Consider the following 20,828-nt stretch of genomic DNA (forward strand, 5'->3'; position numbering starts at 1 on the left):
ACATACACTTAGAAAAGCTGATCGTGCCACGAGGCATAACCCAAGGAACAATGCACCCTTTCCTGTGTGGACAGTCAGCAACCAGCTTACCTGATATGCCCTGATGAGAGACTGCACCGCCAAGTGGTCCTCCACGAGCTTGTCCACGTTGGGCTGTGCCTCCACCAGGGACTGTGCATGGGCCACGGCAGCAAAGGAGCCTCGGCTCAGGGGAAGGGGGCTCTGGTAGGCAGTGCCCGGAGGGGCTCCAGCATTGGTGTTGCGAAAAAAAATGTCCCATGACTAAAGACAAAGAAGGTACAGGGTTACCTCACTGCTCCCATAAGTCCAAGACACATGTGTGGCAACAGAGAGCTGCTCTCTGCAGGCAAGTCAAGTCTACCACAGGCTGGCTGAGCCCACTTCCTCCTGCTCTGGACAGCTGTGTTCCTATCTGCCACAAAGCAGTGGGTTTCTCTCAAAGTTAGGGCACCCCCCTGCTTTCTGCCCTTTCATTTTGCCCTCAGAATGCACCTTCTGACCTCCACTCCTATAACATACGTGCCCTGTGGCCTTCTTCCCATCAGCATACACATCGCAAGGGACCAAAGCCAAACAGCTCTCCTCTACTCCTACACACTGACTGCTCCTATAGGCCAGGTGCTGGGACCTGGGGACAGACACGAGTTGATGTCAACAGAGATGTTTCCTGCTCCACCTCTCTCTCCGGGCCCCAGCATCTGGGAGGTGAAGTCCTCGGCCCTATGTAGATTTCAAACCTGCCAGTTCTTATGTGGGATGCCAGGTGATCACACCCTGACATGAGTGCCCAAGGGGCACTGAGGGGATTTAGCACCTCCCTCAGCACAGCCTCTGGAAGGCCTAGGGCCAACTTACTCACGTTTTCTTACTCCCCTGGACACAAAATGGAATCAGATCCTTTGTAAGAGGCAGCACTAACCCTATAGAGAAATAATTTCATCCTTATTTCAGGAGGGGCACTCAGAAGCTAAGAGCTTAAGGTGTGGGGTCAGAGATTGAAATTCAAATTTGAGCTCTGTGATCCTGGCGAGTTACCTAAGTTTCTGTGCTCAGTTTTCTCATCTAAGAGGACAAAAACATATATATTCTTCATAGGTATGCTGTAGTAAAGACTAAATAGTACAAAGAAAGTCATTAGTATATGGTCTAGCAGCTAACAAGTACTTCATAAAAGCCAGGTGTGTTACTGTCGGTTTGAATTTCCTTAGTGCTACTATGGATTAACTCATTTACTTATATTCGTATTATTTTTGTTTATTTCATATTTGAATGATTTATAATTTGCATAGATACTGTGAACTTTAATAGTTTATTCATTTCATACAAAGATGTGAGCTTTTAAAACATTTTAGAGATCAGCGATACTAAAAGTTTACAAAATTCCATTAACCTCCTCAAAAAAAACAGACAGTTTAGAAACATAAAAACATTGTCTTTCTTCTCTGTAATACATTCTCCAGTTTCTAAGAGTCTTCCATCAATAAACTTTGATTAGACACTCTTGAAAAATTCAGAAAGGAGAATTTTACTTAATTTTTGTGTTCACCGTCTACTAAGATACTACCCGTATGTGCTCCCTGTCTGGGATTTGGATGGACATCAGATGGGTCTGTCCGTGTCTGGAAATGAGAAGGACAGAGATAGCTACAGAAACCACAAGATTAGTCCTTAAGGTCTTCTGGCTTTTTCAGGCAGGCTCTTCTACCATGTTTCTCTGAAAATAAGACCTACCTATAAAACAAGCCCTAGCAGGATTTCTAAACATTTGCACAATATAAGCCCTACCCCAAAAATAAGACCTAGTGATGGGCGTAGCTAAGCAGTGTATCTGCACAACCCATGCATTTCATCGCAGAGTGGTAAAGAACACTAGCAGCCCTTCTCATCTGCCCCATGAGAGCTCTACTGCTTGACATGAGAGATTGGGGCCAATGGTTCTAAAGGCAATAGAGTCGCAAGACATTCAGGATGGAATTTGGGGTTTGGAGAGTTATGATGATGTTCCAGAAGACGACTTTACAATATTTGAATAAATGTAGATTATTGTACCGTACTTAAAAAAAATAACATATCCCCTGAAAATAAGCCCTAGGGTTTCTTCTTGAGGAAAAATAAATATAAGACCCTGTCTTATTTTCGGGGAAACACAGTATAATGCTGTCCAGGGCATAGATGTACCTGACTGAGATGGTCTGACAGCATAGCTGTACACTGCAGCCAGCTACAGGCTAGGAAACACGCTATGATGATGTGTAGGCCTCGACTGTCTGCCTCACATAGGGCAGTAGGGACTCTCACTGAAAACTTTCTTTGGGGGGAGTTGTGTGGATTGTTTAAAACATTGTATAGTAAGAACATATTCCTCTGGTATTCAGAAAAAAATAATTTTTTAAAATAAAACCTTTGTGGATAAGATTACAGAATATTGTGAATATACTAAAAACCACCATAGCCAGGTACAGTGGTGCATGCCTGTGGCCCCAGCTACTCAGGAAGCTGAGACTGGAGGATTACTTGAGCCCAAGAATGTGAGACCAGCCTGGGCAAAACAGCAAGACGTCACCCATTTCTTTTTTTGTCTTTTTTTTTTTTTTTTGAGACAGGGTCTTGCTCTGTTGCCTGGGCTAGAGTGCAGTGGCATCATCACAGCTCACTGCAACTTCAAACTCCTGGGCTCAAGCAAGCCCCTGCCTCAGCCACCTGAGTAGCTGAGATTACAGGCATGCACCATGACACCTGACTAATTTTTCTATTTTTAGTAGAGATGGGGTCTTGCTCTTGCTCAGGCTGGTCTCGAACCCATGGCCTAGCAATCCTCCCATCTTGGCCTCCCAAAGTGCTAGGATTACAGGTGTGTGCAACCATGCCCAGCCAAGACCTCATTTCTTTTCTTTTTTTTTTCATTTCTTTTCTTTTCGAGACAGAGTCTCACTCTTGTAGCCCCAGCTAGAGTGCTGTGGGGTCAGTCCAGCTCACAGCAACCTCAAACTCCTGGACTCCAACAATCCTTCTGCCTCAGCCTCCTGAGTAGCTGGGACTACAGGCACATGCCACCATGCCCAGATAATTTTTTCTATATATTTTTAGCTGGCCAATTAATTTCTTTCTATTTTTAGTAGAGACAGTCTCACTTTTGCTCAGGCTGGTCTCAAACTCCTGAGCTCAAATGATCTGCCTGCCTCGGCCTCCCAGAATGCTAGGATTACAGGTGTGAGCCACCGTGCCTGGCCCAAGACCTCATTTCTTAAAACCAAAAATCCCCAAACCCACCAAATTGCACACTTTAAAATGGTAACATTTATGCTATGTGAATTATATCTCAAAGACAATTTTTAAATGTTTTAACTATTTCAGGTTTTACTGTTTTTACCTTACTGGTTAATTTTCAGTGTTTATGCTGATGGTAGAAGAGAGATTTAGGATTTTCTTCTGGCACCTCCCATAAAACCTACTGTAGAAGTGTCTTATATAAACAAAACCTGACAATCAGGAACATGAAGAAAAAAGTCTGCAAACTCTCCTTTTCAACAAGTGCTATCGAAATATTTGCTACAGAAATCCAGGATTTGGAATCCCACAAACCATTCTCTCAATCTTCCTCTATTAAATTGGTTCTCACCAGAACTCAGTCTGAACCCTCCTCTTAATATGTGAAAAGGCAGTATTTCCACCAGAAGAAAAAAATAGACTTACTCTTACAAGAAAAAATAGAAGCCACTGCAGCATTGACTCCCTAGGGTAAGGTAAAGTTGCCTCAGTCCCTGACTGGTTCTGTACAAGGACACAAGGATCTAGAAGGTAGCTGTGTACAAATGAGCTGGACACCTCCAAGTGTTTCCGATGTTCTGGAGCTTTCCCAGCAGGCGTAAGTGCTCTCTATATTCTGGAAGTACAGATTGACCAAGGACCACATGCCACTCTGGTTCTGGATGAAGAAATGACCAGGGACTGTACACCTTGGCTGTTCATCTTGGTTCTGGAAGCAGAGATGGCCGGGAACCACACGTCTTGGCCATCCATCCTGGTTGGAAGCAGAGATGACCAGGGACTGCATGCCTTGGCTGTCTGTCCTGGTTCTGGAAGCAGAAATGACTGGGGACTACACGCCTTGGCCACTGTCCTTGTTCTAGAAGCAGAGATAACTGAGGACCACATGCCTTGGCTTCTCTCCAGGCTTTCAATAACTCAGAGCCTGGCCTGAAAGGAGAAGCCCCTCCAATACAGCAGTGAAGTAGGCAGGAGAGAGCCCAGCTGCATCCCATCCCTACCCAGCAAGAACCAACAGCAAGCTGCTACCACCACATAAAACCTAATCCAGGCTCTTTACCCCAGACTTGTTCCTGTGCTAGCATCTCTACCCTCACCATGTGACCCCACCCAGTCCAGCTCTGGACACTCAGGTCTGTGGGGCCACAACAAGGCTCATGGGTAGGGCACAACTTTCAAACCAAGTAGGCATTGGAGAGCAGCACAACCCAAACTTTCTTAAACCCTTAAAACATACTGTCTTCCTTCTGCCTCACAGAACTCGTTAAGAAGTGTCCAGAAATATAGGGCAAAGTCATCCAAGAGCAAGACCTTGGATCAAAGGTCCTCCCCAGCTTAAAGACTCCTTTATTCTAGGGGGCAATATCTGCTTATGGATCCAAAGTCACAGCAAAATCACAAGTTTACCTCTCTTCAGTAAAATTAGCTACTGAATAACAATAAAAATGGTTAAAAAAAAAAAAAGGAATAGTAGCAGCAGCAGTGATAGGAATAGCTAACTTTTTACTGATGCTCTCTGTAGGCTTTTCTCACAAACTAAGAGCACTTGGAATGTTGACCATACCCTTTGTTGGGAAAGGTTTCGGCTCAGGCAGAAATTATACACAGCAGTCCCCAGGCACGATGGTGGTAAGGTTAATTGAGTAATAGCAGAGCAACCCTTACATAAAGAACTGTAGTCACTCCAGCAAAAGTGCCTCTTACCCTGGCTCACTAAAGCAGCCAGGAAAACAATTTGTAAGCTTCTGGGTTCCACAATAAAATGAAAGGAATTTCCACTCGATATGCCCAGGGACCTAAGGTCAAGGTAAGGTCAAAGTCAGCTCTCTGTCCCTGAGAGCACAAAGGCTTTAGGACTCCTTCCAGCCCAGGCCCTAGAGAGAGGGCGATCATGATCATCGGGCCTCCTCTCTCTGACCTTCTTTTGTGCTTGGAATAAAACTCCAGGTGATTTTCAATTGGCTGAGGACAACTGCACAGATGGAAATTCAGAAATTCAGCAATTCAGCTCATGCTGGAGGCAGTCAGAAAAAACTGGTTCATACCGGTATTGATGAGCTACTGGAAATCCCAGGGAAGGAATATGTTGGGAATGCAACTTCCACAGTCTTTCCCTTATTCACCTCACTCCACTTCACTCCCCAGTCCTGCTCAGCTGCAGCACCACTGGGGGAGTACCCGGCCCCCTCCTCAGACAGCCTGCCCTGTCTCTGGGACCGGGCCAGCTACACATCCAACAATAGCAAGCCCCTTTGCACCATGACCTGGAGTCACACTAAAAGGTTTTCAGATTTGGGTGATGGAATGTTCTATATTAAGTGTAGTGACAGCATACATTGAGCAAAACCCACTGAACCACACACTTTAAATCAGTGAATTTTAATGTAAGCTATACCTAAAAAGTTGAATTTTTAAAAAAAGGGTTTGAAAATGAAGGTCATTTTTGGATTGCCATGGCAGCAGGACACACCAGAAGCCAGAAGGTATCTGCCCAAGCCTCAGAGCCCCCACCTACCCAATGAACCCACCCATCCCTGCATGAGCCTCTGATGGGGCTACGTCCTTCCTGGGCCCAGACGCCACAGTCAGTCCCATCTCTCCCTCCACTTCCCTGTCGCCCTGCAACCCAGCATCTCTCCAGTGTCTTCCACTCCTCAAGGAGATGTCTCTTCTCCCAGCTCCTCAAACCACCCACACTTGCTTCCCTGCCTCTCCCTTTCAACACCTACATCCGAATGGGGCCTGCCTTCCCCTGTGGCTCCCATGCTCCTTCCTTCCCCCAAGCCCTAGCAGCTGCCTGCCTTTCCCCGGGGAGGCTGTCCTCTCCCTTCACATGGCACCCTCTTGGAGGGGCTTTCCCCTTCTGATAATCCCAGCCCTTGTTTGTTTCCTCCCACACTCATCTCAACCTGAGATCTCTCCTCTGCTGTCAAAATTAAGTGTCTGCTCCACCTCGGGGGATAAATCACTAGGCCAGAGACTAGTGAGTAACCAGCCAGCCCAAGGGGAAGCCCCTCCCAAATGAACAGAAAGCTTCAGAAAGAGAACCCTGGAGTGTGACAAGACACCTGAAAGGGACAGAAGCCTACACATTTGGAAAGTGGTTGCTGGGGAAACCACTGAAAACCTAAGCTGGGGCAAGCAACCTCAGGTTTCTTGTTGAGTGAGAAAAATAAGCCTGTTTGTTTAAGCCGCCTGAACTGAGTACTGAGTTTTCTGTTTCTCCCAGCCAAATTTATTCCTAAGTATCCCTTGTTCTTCTTTGGATGCTCCCAGAAGCTAAGGTCTGATGTGGGCAGGGGCAGCAACTTCTACTTCCAGAAATGTTCCAAGTGACAAAGCAGAAGTGCAAAGGAGGAAGTATAGTAACTGGCTAACAGGGGAAATGGGATTTAACAGCACCACAATCTAACAGCACATTACCATCAAAAACACTAAAGAGAAAACTGTCCTGAAATAGAAATGGTTTTTCACTCATGAAAAATGAAGGCAAAGTCAAACTTTTGCTTCTTCATGGGGAGAAATGTGGAACTTGGGTCTCAGTACTTGGCTCAGGGTGGTGACATGGACTTCTGAGTCACAATGACCTACAAGGGCGTCCCCAGTTCCACACCCAAATCCCAGCCCACTGCTAGAGTCATCCACCTATTCAACCTCTTTAATTGGCATCTGTTGCACAACTGATGATGTCAGGGAAACATCTGTCCCCTTGCCTTGCCTTGAATGTACAGTCAATTCTTTGACCATCAGAGATGGTGTCAGTGGTAAGAGGAAAAATGTTAAAGTCGGTGAACATGGCTGCAAATGACATTCAAGGAGCAGAAAGGTGGCAGAAAAGGTGAACCTCAGGCTAGGTGTGATGGCTCTCACCTGTAATCCTAGCATTCTGGGAGGCCAAGGCAGGAGGATTGCTTGAGGTCAGGAGTTCGAGACTAGCCTAAGCAAGAGTGAGACCCCATCTCTACAAAAATCTAAAAAAAATTAGCTGGGCACAGTGGCACACACCTGTAGTACTAGCTACTTGGAAGGCTGAGACAGGAGGATCGCTGGAGTCCAGGAGTTGGGAGGTCTATGATGACACCACTGCACTCTAGTTCAGGTGACAGAGCAAGACCAAGTTTCAAAAAAAAAGGTGAGCCAGGGGTGGTGGCTCACGCCTGTAATCCTAGCTCTCTGGGAGGGCCGAGGCGGGAGGATCGCTCAAGATCAGGAGTTCATAACCAGCCCGAGCAAGAGTGAGACCCCGTCTCTACTAAAAATAGAAAGAAATTAATTGGCCAACTACAAATATATGGAAAAATTAGCCAGGCATGGTGGCATATGCCTGTAATCCCAGCTACTCGGGAGGCTGAGGCAGAAGTTTCGCTTGAGGCCAGGAGTTGGAGGTTGCTGTGAGCTAGGCTGATGCCATGGCACTCTAGCCCAGGCAACAGAGTGAGACTCTGTCTCACAAAAAAAAAAAAAAAAAAAAAAAAGTGAGCCTCAAGGATTGAGGGGTCCTAGGCCAGGCCACAGGAAGGGTGTGGGAAGGTCCCCACTCCCAGAAGGCCAACTTTGTTCACACCCAGCAAGGGGCTGTGGGATTCCAATAAAGTTCTTACCACATATAACCATTTTTACTAAAAGAGAGTCAGATATGTGCAGGATATATTATACCATGTGAAAAAATGAATATGATTAAAAAATGCAATTCTGGTTCAATTCAACAAATACCTATTAAAATACACAGCATTGCTATAAGGTTTGTGAATAGGAAAATGACTAAAATGAACTTTTTACTCTCCAAGAAGGCAAATAAACATATAAATTCACAGAATGGATATAAGTACTGAGAAATGAAAAATAAGACATGTGAGGTAGAAGACAGAGTAAGGATGCTTCAAGGAGGGGACCTGTGGTCTGAGCCATGAATGGCAGATGGGACCTGAGGAAGAGAGAGAAGGCATTTGGGCAGAAAGGAACAGACAGTGGGAGCACCAAGCCACAACCCATCCACCATGCACTGGGACCCATGACATGGCCACATGAAGAATGTGAAGAAGCCACATGGGGCAAGTGGGCTGGGACCAGACCACGGGCAGATGGAAGGAACACAAGAGATTAGGAAGGAGAGAACGGACCTCACTAGGGTAGTGGCCACTCTTTGCCACCAAATGGCAAGAGAAGGAGGGTGGCTGGAAAGCAGGGAGCTTGAGTGTGTTTAAGGTCAACTTATTACTGAGATGACTTAAACTAAAATATGACAGATTTTCAGGTGTAAATAATTTTTACATTCTGGTTGAAATGAAATTAGAACTCCTACTTTAATTTCAGATAACTAAAAGCACTTAGCTGTAATAAATGAAGTTCTGTTTTCCAAGTCACACTTCCCCACAAACTCAAACTTATTTTCCTTTCCTTTTTTTTTGTTTTTGGAGACAGTCTTGTTCTGGTGCCCTCAGAGTACAGTGCAGTGGCACCACTGTTGCTCACAGCAACCTCAAACTCCCAGGCTCCAGTGATCCTCCTGCCTCCTGAGTAGCTGGGACTACAGGTATTAGCCAGGATATCTGGTTTCAATCTTGCTCAGGATGGTCCCAAACACCTGGGCTCAAGCGATCCTCCTGCCTCGGCCTCCTAGAGTGCTGGGATTACAGGCCTCAGCCACACTCTCAAACTTCTATGTGACCACAACACACGTTCCTCACAGTGGTCAGTGCTTTTTCTTCCCAATTAGAGGAAGAGCTTGACAGGCTGGAAATACCTGAGTGCTCTGCATATGGCAGGTGCTCAACTAACCTTTGCCAAATTAAATCCAGATGTTATTCAGCCTCCTTCCTGGGGGGAACAGCCTAACAAGTGCAGGGTCCCACCCCTGAAAGCCTGAGTCCAGGGCTGCACCTCACTGTGACAAAGGCACTGCCCTCAACAGGTGTTGGACTCCTAACCAAGAAGCATTTGGCTGTTCCCACATGCTTGGTGGCTCAATGTGGCAGATTCTGCCCTGAGTCAGCAGAGATGAGGGAGAATCCCAAGGGCCACCCTCCTCCAAAGTCCCTGGCTGTGAAGTCTCAAAAAGAAAACCTTCAAGGAGGGCTTCCTATTTCTGAGGGCAGCAAACATGCCATCCAACTCCCCTTCTCCCAACAGTCACTGACACAAACTGTCATGCAGGATAGCTCTTTACAGCCCTCAAGTGCCCACTCTCATGGGCAATAGCAGGCCTGCCTGCTGTCACCTCCTGGGTCCCCAAGTCCCAGGTCTGCCTCCCATGGGTTACATCAGGATCAGGGAAGTCACTTCAGCTCTCTGGCCTGTTTTCTCATCTATAAAAGTCTCAAGAACAGACTATTTAATAAGACTCTGCACAGCCTGCCCTGTCTCTGGGACTGGGCCGGCTACAATTTAAAAAGCACGTGCACACATACTTGCATTTGTTCAAGAAGGCAAGGAACATGAGGAGGGCATCAGAACTTAAACCACTGGGCCTGTAATTCCAGCACTTTGGTAGGCTGAGGTGGGAGGACTGCTTGATGCCAGGAGTTTGAGACCATTCTGGGAAAAATAGCAAGGTCTCCACAAGAAATTTAAACATTGGCCAGGTGTGGTGGCGCATGCCTTGTAGTTCCAGCTATTCTGGAGGCTGAGGTGGGAGGATGCTTGACACTAGGAGTTCAAGACCATTCTGGGAAAAATAGCAAGAAGGTCTCCACAAGAAATTTAAACATTGGCCAGGTGTGGTGGTGCATGCCTTGTAGTTTCAGCTACTCCGGAGGCTGAGGTGGGAGGATCTCTTGTGCCCAGGAGTTCCAGGTTGCAGTGACCTATGATGACGCCACTACACTCTAGCCAGGGTGACAAAGTGAGACCCTATCTCCAAAACAAAAACAAAGAAAACCTCAGCCATTGGGATACCAGAGCTTACTCTAGCTCCCAAATTCTGTGACTGCGTTGGTGGTTCTGAACCGATTGGACCAGTTCCTCTCGTCCACAGCCCCTTGCAGATGCCATTTCTACAGCTGCCACCCACCTTCCACCTCAGCCAGGCAACAAGCCCAGCCCAGCCCATACACATGGCCACTTCTGGTCACCTCATTAGCCCCACCTTGTCTCTGCTGAGTACACACCAAGGACTTGTAGATCAGACAATAGTCCAGGGTCCAGCTCTGGTCTCCTCATTGCATGGAGCTACACCCAGGCTTCAAGGCCACACAGCTGATAAGTTAATGACTATGCACAGCATTATCTATACAACCTTGATTATTCAGTTCTGACGCTAAATATGCTTTTTTTTTTTTTTTTGAAACAGAGTCTCACTCTGTTGCTTGGGCTAGAGTGCGGTGGCATAAGCCTAGCTCACAGCAACCTCAAACTCCTGGGCTCAAGTGATCCTCCTGCCTCAGCCTCCCCAGTAGCTGGGACTATAGGCATGCAACACCATGCCCAGCTAATTTTTTTTTTTATGTATATATTTTTTAGTTGTCCAGCTAATTTCTGTTTTTTTTAGTAGAGATGGGGTCTCGCTCTTGGTCAGGCTGGTCTCAAACTCCTGAGCTCTAACATCTGCATGTCTCAGCCTCCCAGAGTGCTAGGATTATAGGCGTGGGCCACCAAACCTGGCCTAAAAATGCTTTTTAATTGCTATAAATATGAACTATAGAGCTATGAGTGATCCAGGAATACCAATGCACAACCCTCCTTTCGGCTCACATTCTAACACAGCCAAACGGAGGAAAAGGCAGGTGCTCCCTGAGCATCCCAGGCACCCCATGACCACCCTGCCCTGAAGGTGCCTGGTGCTACTCTGTGGGGCAGATCTATCCTTCCTAGCCACAGTATGCAGCTGAACTACTGGGCACAAGGCAGGGCCAGCCTGCACAGCCTTACCACCCCTCCAATGCTGCCCATGAAACTGTCCTAACCTGTGAGTCTGATCCTTTCCTGAAAATCCCAAGAATGAGATTTCAAACCCAAATGTATGATTGCCCTGAATGTCCAAACAGGACATCTCATGTGAGGGAAACCTGTGAATGGACTGCCCACCTCCAGAGCCTTCAGCAAACAGTTCTTGCTGTAGGGCTGTGGGGCTAAGAAAAGACTCCAAAGAGAAAGTGTATAGGAGAGCTGGATTCTGGACCCTCTATCCACACTGGCCTCGTTCTAACCACGTCCAGGCCAGAGCACTGCCCACCACCATTCTGCCCCTAAAGCAAAAATACAATGGTGCACTGAGATCCAGACCCACTGACCTGTACCACAAACTGTTTATACTGAAGCCAGTTAAGAATGGGGTTCTGAGCTGGGCGTGGTGGCTCCTAGCACTCTGGGAGGCTGAGGCGGGAGGATCACTCAAGGTCAGGAGTTCGAAACTAGCCTGAGCAAGAGTGAGACCCCCATCTCTAATAAAAATAGAAAGAAATTAATTGGCCAACTAAAAATATATAGAAAAAATTAGCCAGGCATGGTGGCGCATGCCTGTAGTCCCAGCTACTCGGGAGACTGAGGCAGAAGGATTGTTTGAGCCCAGGAGTTTGAGGTTGCTGTGAGCTAGGCTGACGCCACGACACCCTAGCCAGGGGAACAGTGAGACTCTGTCTCAAAAAAAAAAAAAAAAAAAAGAATGGGGTTCTGTCTACGGCCACACCACCATGAATACACCTGATCTTGTCTGATCTGAGGAGCTAAGGAGAGTTTGGCCTGGTTAGTACTTGGATGGGACAATGGGGGTTCTATTTAGGTATTCTTCAGTTAAAGAAACCATATGAATGCATGCTCCATTACAGCAATGCTTTAGTCACCACAGGAGAGAGAATACTTCTAAAAAATCTCACTACCTTGGTTAGGCGCAGTGGCTTACACCTATAATCCTAGCACTTTGGGAGACTGAGGCAGGAGGATCGCTTGAGGAGTTTGAGACCAGCCTGAATAAGAATGAGACCCTATCCCTATAAAAAAAAAAAAAAGAAAGAATAATTATTTTCCAGACATGGGGGTGTGTGCCTATAGTCTCAGCTGAGGAAAGAGGATTGCTTGAGCCCAGGATTTTGAGGTTGCAGTGAGCTGTGATGATGCCATTGTACTCTATCCTGGGTGACAGGGTGAGACCCTGCTTTAAAAAAAAAAAAAACCACCAACAAAACCAATCTCTACTATCTTCTCTTGTATGAGTATATAAATAAAACATCAAAAAAACACCCAAGATTAGCAAAGAAAAGCTGCCTCAGCTCTGCCCTATGGAACCTGCTGATATTAGAATGGTATTCACTGGGACTATGCACTAGACCAAAGGTGATCGCTCTATCAGATCATTATGGAAAAGGCTATGGCGGATCATCCAGTGGCCACATGATCTCCCCTTCCCATATGGCTGCCCGTGCCCCCCACTCGTGCCTTACTCTAACGTAATGGGTAGGTGTGGCAGTGTAAGGTCTGGGCTTAGGCCTCCAAGGCCCCACAGCCTCTCCTTTCCCTGTCTCAAGATAACCTGTGGCCTTGTGCGGGAATTGCTCTGGCCTACTGCAGAACAGCAGGGCCCAGCAAACAGCCAGCACCAACTGCCAGATACGTCACAGGACTCCACAGCTTTGGTTGCATGGAAGCCCACTACAGGAGCCAGTAGGGGAGCCCCAGCCAACCCCCAGAATCATGAGAAATGCTACACTGGCACTGTTTTTTTGAGACAGAGTCTCACTCTGTTGCCCAGGCTAGAGTGAGTGCCATGGTGTCAGCCTAGCTCACAGCAACCTCAAACTCCTGGGCTCAAGTGATTTTCTTGCCTCAGCCTCCTGAGTAGCTGGGACTACAGGCATGTGCCACTGTGCCCGGCTAAATTTTTTTCTATTTTTAGTTGTTTGGCTAATTTCTTTCTATTTATAGTAAAGACAGAGGTCTCGCTCTTGCCCAAGCTGGCCTCGAACTCGTGAGCCCAAGCAATCCTCCCGCCTCGGCCTTCCAGAGTGCTAAGGATTACAGATGTGAGCCACTGTGCCTGGCCATGGTACTGTTTTAAGTTGCCAAGTTTTGAGGTGGTTTGTTACACAAATGCTCACAGAAACCTTTTACTGCATGAAAAGATTACCTGTAATGTTTTGCCTGTAACCACTCCCTTATACAGTCTTTCTGACATTCCTCAGAAAACGAGAGTACTTGGTTGGTCGCAGTGGTTCATGCCTGTAATCCAACACTTCGGGAAGTTGAGGCAAGAGGACAATTTGAGAGACTTGGAGTTTGAGACCAGCCTGGGCAACAGAGCGAGACCTCATCTCTACCCTACCCCACCAAAAAAAAAAAAAAAAAAAAAAAGGAGAGAAAGAAAATAAGACCACTTAGCACTCTTCTCAGATCTGCACATGATAGTGCACCTCATTGGCTCTCAGAATCACAATTAGCCAGGGAGGCTGGGAAGAACCAGGGTGGTCATCTGTGGTTACCTGTGGTCATCTGGCAGGGGCCTCACTGGGGCCAAGTATCAATCCCCTCTGTCCTCCAAAGCAGTAACTGTGAACTGTGCAGCCCTACTTAAGGGACCATCAGCCCAGCTCTGCAAAGCAGCTGCTACAGGGTTTTTACAATGTGATATTCGTTTAAAAAACTGGCACTAATCCTTTAGTAACCTCCTCCACCACCCAGCTTCAGATCGTGTGAAGGGTGAGCCAACCCTTTGACTTACAAAGTGTGACTTACAACGGTGATATAGCACTTCCTGTATTTTCCTGGATAGAGCTGGACCCCATTCTACTAAGTGAAGCATACCAAGAATGGAAAAATAAGCACCACATGTACTCACCAGCAAATTGGTATTAACTAATCAACACCTAAGTGGACATATAGGAATAGCATTTATCAGGCATCGGGAAGATGGGAGGGGGGAGGAAGAGAGGGTATATACACGTAACGAGTGCGATGCATACCATCTGGGAGATGGACATGCTTGAAGCTCTTGACTTGGGGAGGGGGGAAGGGAATACAGATAACCTAAACATCTGTTCCCACACAATATGCTGAAATAAAAAAAAAATTGTGCTCCAAAAGATGCCACGATCCTCATTTACAGTAGGCCTCCGTCCTCCCATCAGCTTCAGTTAGCTCATGTACCTGTCATCCTGTCCTCAGCCTCTCCTGCTCTTGGGACCCTGACTCCTCCCCTGCGTCCCGAAACTTGCTCTACTTCTACCTGCTTGGGGGGGGGGGTCCACACTCCCACAGCATGTAACAAAACAAATGAAGGGCCCTTGGCTTGGTCTTGGAACCTCTCCATTTACTTCACAACACAAACTTTTGGTCTTTTCTTGTTTTGGCTCCTGGCCCCAAGTTCTTACCCCATCACCGTGCTGTCACCCTACTGAGCACCATGAGCCCCCACGGGGCCCCTGTCTCTGCTCTTGAGGCCCCTTCCTACCCTTCACAGCTCAGCATAATGTACTGCTCATCGGGTTTTGTCCATATTCTCAGTGACATTTAGCTTATCTAACCATCCTACTAAGGATGACAGGGCAGGACTGCTTTTCCTCTTGCACAAAGCTCTCGAGAACTGCAAAATGCTACACTAGTGAAGGCACTGCTTCATGTTTCCTGTTGTCTTCAAAGGAGTTAATTTTATTTCCATAACTAAACCATAAATGCAAAACTCTTAAGAGTAAAACACTGTGCTAAAGTTGGGAAAGGTACACTCAGCTGGTTTAGTTGATTTAACACAAAAAGCCACAATGCTGAGATTTGCTCCCGACATAGGAAGTTGACAGTCATCAAGGGTTAACTGATCAAAGCCCTGATCACGGATACCCTGTTAAGCAGACCATACATAGTTAGCTGTCCTTATCCATGGGATCTGTATCTGTGGATTCAACCATGGATTAAAAATACATGAAAAAAAAATTTATCTGTACTAAAACATACAACCTTTTTTCTTATCACAAACAACACAGCATAATAACTATTTACATAGCATTTACATTATACTAGTTATAATTAATCTAGGGTTGATTTAAAGATAGTAGCACATATAACATAGGTTATATGCAAAATACTACTCTATTTTATATAAGGGACTTAAGCACCCGAGGACTTCAGTATCCAAGAGGTGTCCTGGAACCAGTCTCCCAGGGATAACAAGGGATAACTGAATGTATTTTTTGATAAGTCATTCATAAATCAACTACATAAAAGAATAAAATACTCAAAATGTATTCTAAGCACCAAACTGTCATTATCTAAAATTTTGCCTTTTGAATTCCTCCAGGAAATAAATCACTTGAGCAGCACTGAAGAGTTCTGCAGATTTTTAAATACAGCTGTTCCTTGTCATGTGAGCACATCAGACCTCCACGTACTCACTATGAGAAGCCCCTGCACTGCAGCCAGCACTCAATGGTTGGGAGGGTAACTTGGAGCAGGCTCCTCCCCAGGAGCAGCCCCAGGCCAGGACAGAACCCGCATACCATGATTTTTCAAGGTGCAGCCAAGTTTCAATACTGCAGAGTGAAAAGGCCCAGGTTGCCCCATAATGGGACAGTATGTGTGTCTGTGCTTTTCTTCCACTTGGCTGGTTCACTCACAGAAAACATCAGCATGTTTTTTGAGCACAGAAGGAAGAAGCAGAATGATCTGGGCCAAAGAGAAGTGAGGCCAGACTCAGTGGTGAGGCCAACAGCCTGTACCGTACCCTGAATCCGCAGAGGCCCTCCCTCCTACAGCGACTATATGTGCACACTTTAGGAGTTGACATGTGAAAGTCAAAAGAAGAAAAAACCAACAAGATATGGACATCAGTTAACAAGAACAGGAAGGCAGCCTTTAGGAAGTGGGTAGAGGTCACACAAGAAGGCACAAAGCAGAGGAAGAGCCCTGAGGCATAGGGCAAGCTCTGAGAAAGTGGAACAGCCAGGCAGGCCTAGAAGGAAAGCAGGGCCACCAACAGCCAACCCCATGGCAGGTGCTGGAGACACTGAGCGGAGGAGAATAGGCCCCAGCTCCCTGCACCCCCTCAGGACCAAACCCTGGGTCCTCCACAGCATAGACAGAACCTGGTGAATGCTTCAGAGGAACTAGACATCATGCTACAGTTGTGTGTGAGCACCTGTCCCTACAAAACAAAATGAGACCAACGTCCAGACTGACACAGGCTTAGCAGGTTTCAATTACTTGTTTGTCTTAAATATTAACAAGGATAATTTAGTTTTGACTGTGTTTTTAAAACATAAATTATAATGTTACCATTCGACATGACCCCAAAGTGCTGAGCTCCTAATGAGGAGGGCTTCACATGCTGATAGTACAGGCCACCGCCAAAGGCTCCTAAGAAGGATCAGCGAAGAGGACACAAGACAGACCACAACCGTGACAAAAGTCTAGAAGACCGAACTTAGGAACAAAAAGGAGAAGAGGGATGGATGGGCCCAGAGCAGTGGCAGACCCCAAGCCAGCCTGTTAACTGGATACTGCTCTGGGGAATGGGCTTGGCGTAAAAAAAGGACTTGCAGCTCTGATTTACTCAAATACTTTACCACAAATATAATTCTCACAATTAAAAATTTTAAAAATAAAAGTTTTCTTTTAAAATAGGAACACAATAAGTAACTATAAAGTATAAACCAGATGGGCATAATGGCTTATGCCTGTAATCGCACCACTTTGGGAGGCCAAGGTGGAAGGATCGCTTGAGCTCAGGAGTTTGAGACCAGCCTGAGCAAGGATGAGACCCCGTTTCTACTAAAAATAGAAAAATTAGCCAGGTGTCGTGGTGTGCACATGTAGTCCCAGCTACTTGGGAGGCTGAGGCAAGAGGAGCGCTTGTGCTCAGGAGTTTGAGGTTGCAGTAAGCTATGATGACACTACTGTACTCTAGAGCCCAGGTGACAAAGCAAGACTCTGTCTCCCCAAAAAAGAGAAAAGAAAAAAAAATTAAATGAACAAATTTGAAGAAGACTAAAGCATATTTTTCAAGGTAGAGAGGGAAGCTTCAGTATCTGAAACAATGAATACTATAGTGTTAAATATCAAACCAGGGATGTCACACTAGCCAAGGAACTACTACGTCAGTTTCTAGAATTCCTATAATTTAAGAATATCCCAAACTACAATCCAGAATCCTTTTAAAGAAAAAGACTGACAGTCCTGACTCCACAAAAATGTAAAATAGCATAGTAAAAACTATAAAACAAAGATAATTAAACTGAAAATACCTGCCACATATCTAAGTTGATGGCTCAATATCCCTATAAAAATAACTCCTACAAATAAGGAAAAGACAAAACTCAGTAAGGAATGGACAAATTATTTAAAGTTTCTCTCCTCCTGCTTCATTTTTCAAGTCTAAAAATGCTTACAGGTTCTTCACAGCATTTTTTCCTGGGCCTGGTCTTCCACATAGAAGTTGTTGGAAAACAGATCACTCTCAGAACTACCCCACATACCTACAAGGAGGTCTCCAAGGAGAATAAAAATTTACCTCATAAGTCTCATTTAAAAGAATTATAGTATAATCTAAAAGACTGTCAGATATCTGATAAGCAACTTCTATCTAGAATATATAATGTGCCAGGTGTGGTAGCTCATGCCCATAATCCTAACACTCTGGGAGGCCTAGGTGAGAGGAGAGCTTGAGCCCAGGAGTTTGGGATCAGACTGGGCAACAAAGCAAGATCCCACCTCTACAAAAAAATAGAAAAATTAGCCCAGCGTGGTAGTGCATGCCTATAGTCCCAGCTACTCAGGAGGCTGAGGCAGGAAGATCACTTGAGCCCAGGAGCCTGAAGTTGCTCTGAGCTATGATCAAGCCTTTGCACTATAGCCTGGGTGACAGAAAGAGACCTGGTCTCAAATTAAAATTACAAAAAAAATAGGTATATATATGTACATAATATATATATTTAAAAAATGTAAAAAGGCAGCTTTAAGACAATTGTAAATATCTGAATATAGACTGAGAATTAGATTCTATTACAGAATTAGTCTATTAATTTTATTAAGTGTGATTATAAAAACATTTGCTTATCAGTTAGTCACACTGATGCATTAATGCTAGAACTGACACAGGTCTGTAATGTGCCTTAAAATATTCTAGTGGCCCACCCCAAGCACTTCTACACAGTGTAGAAGGGCAGGGAGGAGAGAGGCTGAGAGTTTGTTCCATTTCTGCTGGGTATGAAAAGTTCAGTTCTTGCAGCCCCTATAAGCTCTCCGAAAAAGACTCCAGAATCTGACCTCAGGACATTTCTGATGTCTAAGTTGGAGATAAGAGAGATGATATATCTAAATCTAACAGCACTTCTTTATGTGTTCTAAAACAAGAGCACAAATAAAGTGAATTATCTTTGAGACTGTGGATGCTAACCTTTTGTAAGTCACAAATACCTTTGAAAATCTGACAGAAGTTATAGATCATCTCCCTTGAAAAATGTGCACACACCATGTATTGAGCTTAATCCAACTTGAAGAGGATCCACCTCACCATCGGAGATGGCAGAGGAGGAGTGACAACCATGATTGCTGGAAGGGACATCCACTGATTTAGCCATCCTGCCCCCTCCCCTCTAGGAACTAGGAGGGCGGAGCATGTGTGATTCCCATGATGTGCTCCCTGAAGATGACTGGCAACAGAAACAGGGATAAAAACACAAGGCCACCATGCCTCCACAAAAATGTTCCTTAAAAGCTTCCAGCAGGAGCAGCTATGATGGTGTCAGACCAGTGGCCACAACACTGTGGCCACACAGCTCACGGTGTACACCTCTTACCTACAAACCATTCACAGGGCCAAACCTTCATAAGCAGCCCTGAGTCCAGGTCTTCACTGTTCACACACAAGGCATTGTTATTCAGATGCTATTGTCTACTAATCTAAACATAACTTAAAATAACTTGGTGGTTCCACAAAAAGGTTATGTTGAAGAAAAGGCACGCAAAGGAATAGGCCTGGGCACAGATGACAGTTCCTGATTCTGAAACTCTGCGCTAAATTTTATTCCAGAAATAATCTGCAGCCACAGTTTTCAGAAACATGCAACACAGGCCAGGTGCGGTGGCTCACGCCTGTAATCCCAACACTCTGGGAGGCCGAGGTGGGCGGATTGCTCGAGGTCAGGAGTTCGAAACCAGCCTGAGCAAGAGCGAGACCCTGTCTCTACTATAAATACAAAGAAATTAATTGGCCAACTAATATATATATATATATATATAAAATTAGCCAGGCATGGTGGCGCATGCCTGTAGTCCCAGCTACATGGGAGGCTGAGGCAGCAGGATTGCTTGAGCCCAGGAGTTTGAGGTTGCTGTGAGCTAGGCTGACGCCAGGGCACTTACTCTAGCCTGGGCAACAAAGCGAGACTCTGTCTCAAAAAAAAAAAAAAGGGCCGGGCGCTGTGGCTCACGCCTGTAATCCTAGCTCTTGGGAGGCCGAGGCGGGCGGATTGCTCAAGGTCAGGAGTTCAAAACCAGCCTGAGCAAGAGCGAGACCCCGTCTCTACTATAAATAGAAAGAAATTAATTGGCCAACTGATATATATATAAAAAAAAAAAAATTAGCCGGGCATGGTGGCGCATGCCTGTAGTCCCAGCTACTCGGGAGGCTGAGGCAGAAGGATCACTCAAGCCCAGGAGATTGAGGTTGCTGTGAGCTAGGCTGACGCCACGGCACTCACTCTAGCCTGGACAACAAAGTGAGACTCTGTCTCAAAAAAAAAAAAAAAAAAAAAAAAACGAAACATGCAACACAACAAAAACAAGGGCCATTTTCACATGCCACTTCTTGGTAGGCAATTTGTAGACTAGAAAAATAAACCACAAGATCTATTATCGGAAACCAGGTCTCACCCAGCTCAAGGAGCAATGCAGCTCCCAGATTGTCATGGAAATGTAAGGGCTGGACTAGATACCCATCCACTGCTGAGCAAGGAGGCTGAGACCAAAAGGTGGCATCCCTGATAAAATGGGACCTGGTAGGCTGAGCAGTCACAGGAATGTATCCATTCTTAAATGTCACTAACACTTGAAGGGAAAGCTTATTCACAGGGGCATAAAGGAAGCAGACTACCTTTTGGTGATAAGACCCCAAGATTCAAAAGTAAGAAAAAGGCCAAATTGACAACGAGGATAAACAATGTTGGCTGAACACTCCCTCCACCCTACCCACATCATCTCATTTAATTCTCCCAACAATCCTACAGATAAGACATAGGAAGTTAGGAAGTCTGGGATCAACCCTCTTATTACTATCCTATACTGCCTTCCCAACTCCTGCATTAGGTTGGCTGCCTGCCCTGATAATTAAGAAATAGTCATCAAAACCTATACATATTCAATGGCCAAAAACACAATAAAGAAATTCCATCAATAGGAATGGCTTACATTATTAAACATATAGAGAAAAGGTTAGGCAGAACTCTTATAGGTAACAGAGAAATTTGAAAGAAACAGGAGAAAAACAGGAACATAATGATCTAGACAGCCATTTATACAGAAATTACATGAGGTGACAACAAAGCATGTCAAATATAAAAGTGTCTGCTTGGGACAGTTGGGATGGAGCTTCCTGAGCTCCGCTCTTTTCCATGCACGTTCGTTCT

The 20,828-nt window shown here is 45.6% G+C and overlaps 1 protein-coding gene across 7 annotated transcripts in view; it reads right to left on the reverse strand.

Annotated features, from left to right (window-relative positions):
• Nucleotides 1-20,828, reverse strand: part of OGDH (oxoglutarate dehydrogenase) — a 90,947-nt gene that overhangs the window by 53,067 nt on the left and 17,052 nt on the right. For all 7 annotated transcript variants that reach the window (XM_012763381.2, XM_012763384.2, XM_012763379.2 and 4 more), the window contains one exon: nucleotides 91-282. In XM_012763381.2, the coding sequence (XP_012618835.1) occupies nucleotides 91-282 (192 nt within the window). The remainder of the gene's footprint in view (nucleotides 1-90; nucleotides 283-20,828) is intronic.

The sequence above is a fragment of the Microcebus murinus genome, chromosome 9 (assembly GCF_040939455.1).
Source record: "Microcebus murinus isolate Inina chromosome 9, M.murinus_Inina_mat1.0, whole genome shotgun sequence".
In the NCBI taxonomy this organism is placed as follows: domain Eukaryota; kingdom Metazoa; phylum Chordata; class Mammalia; order Primates; family Cheirogaleidae; genus Microcebus; species Microcebus murinus.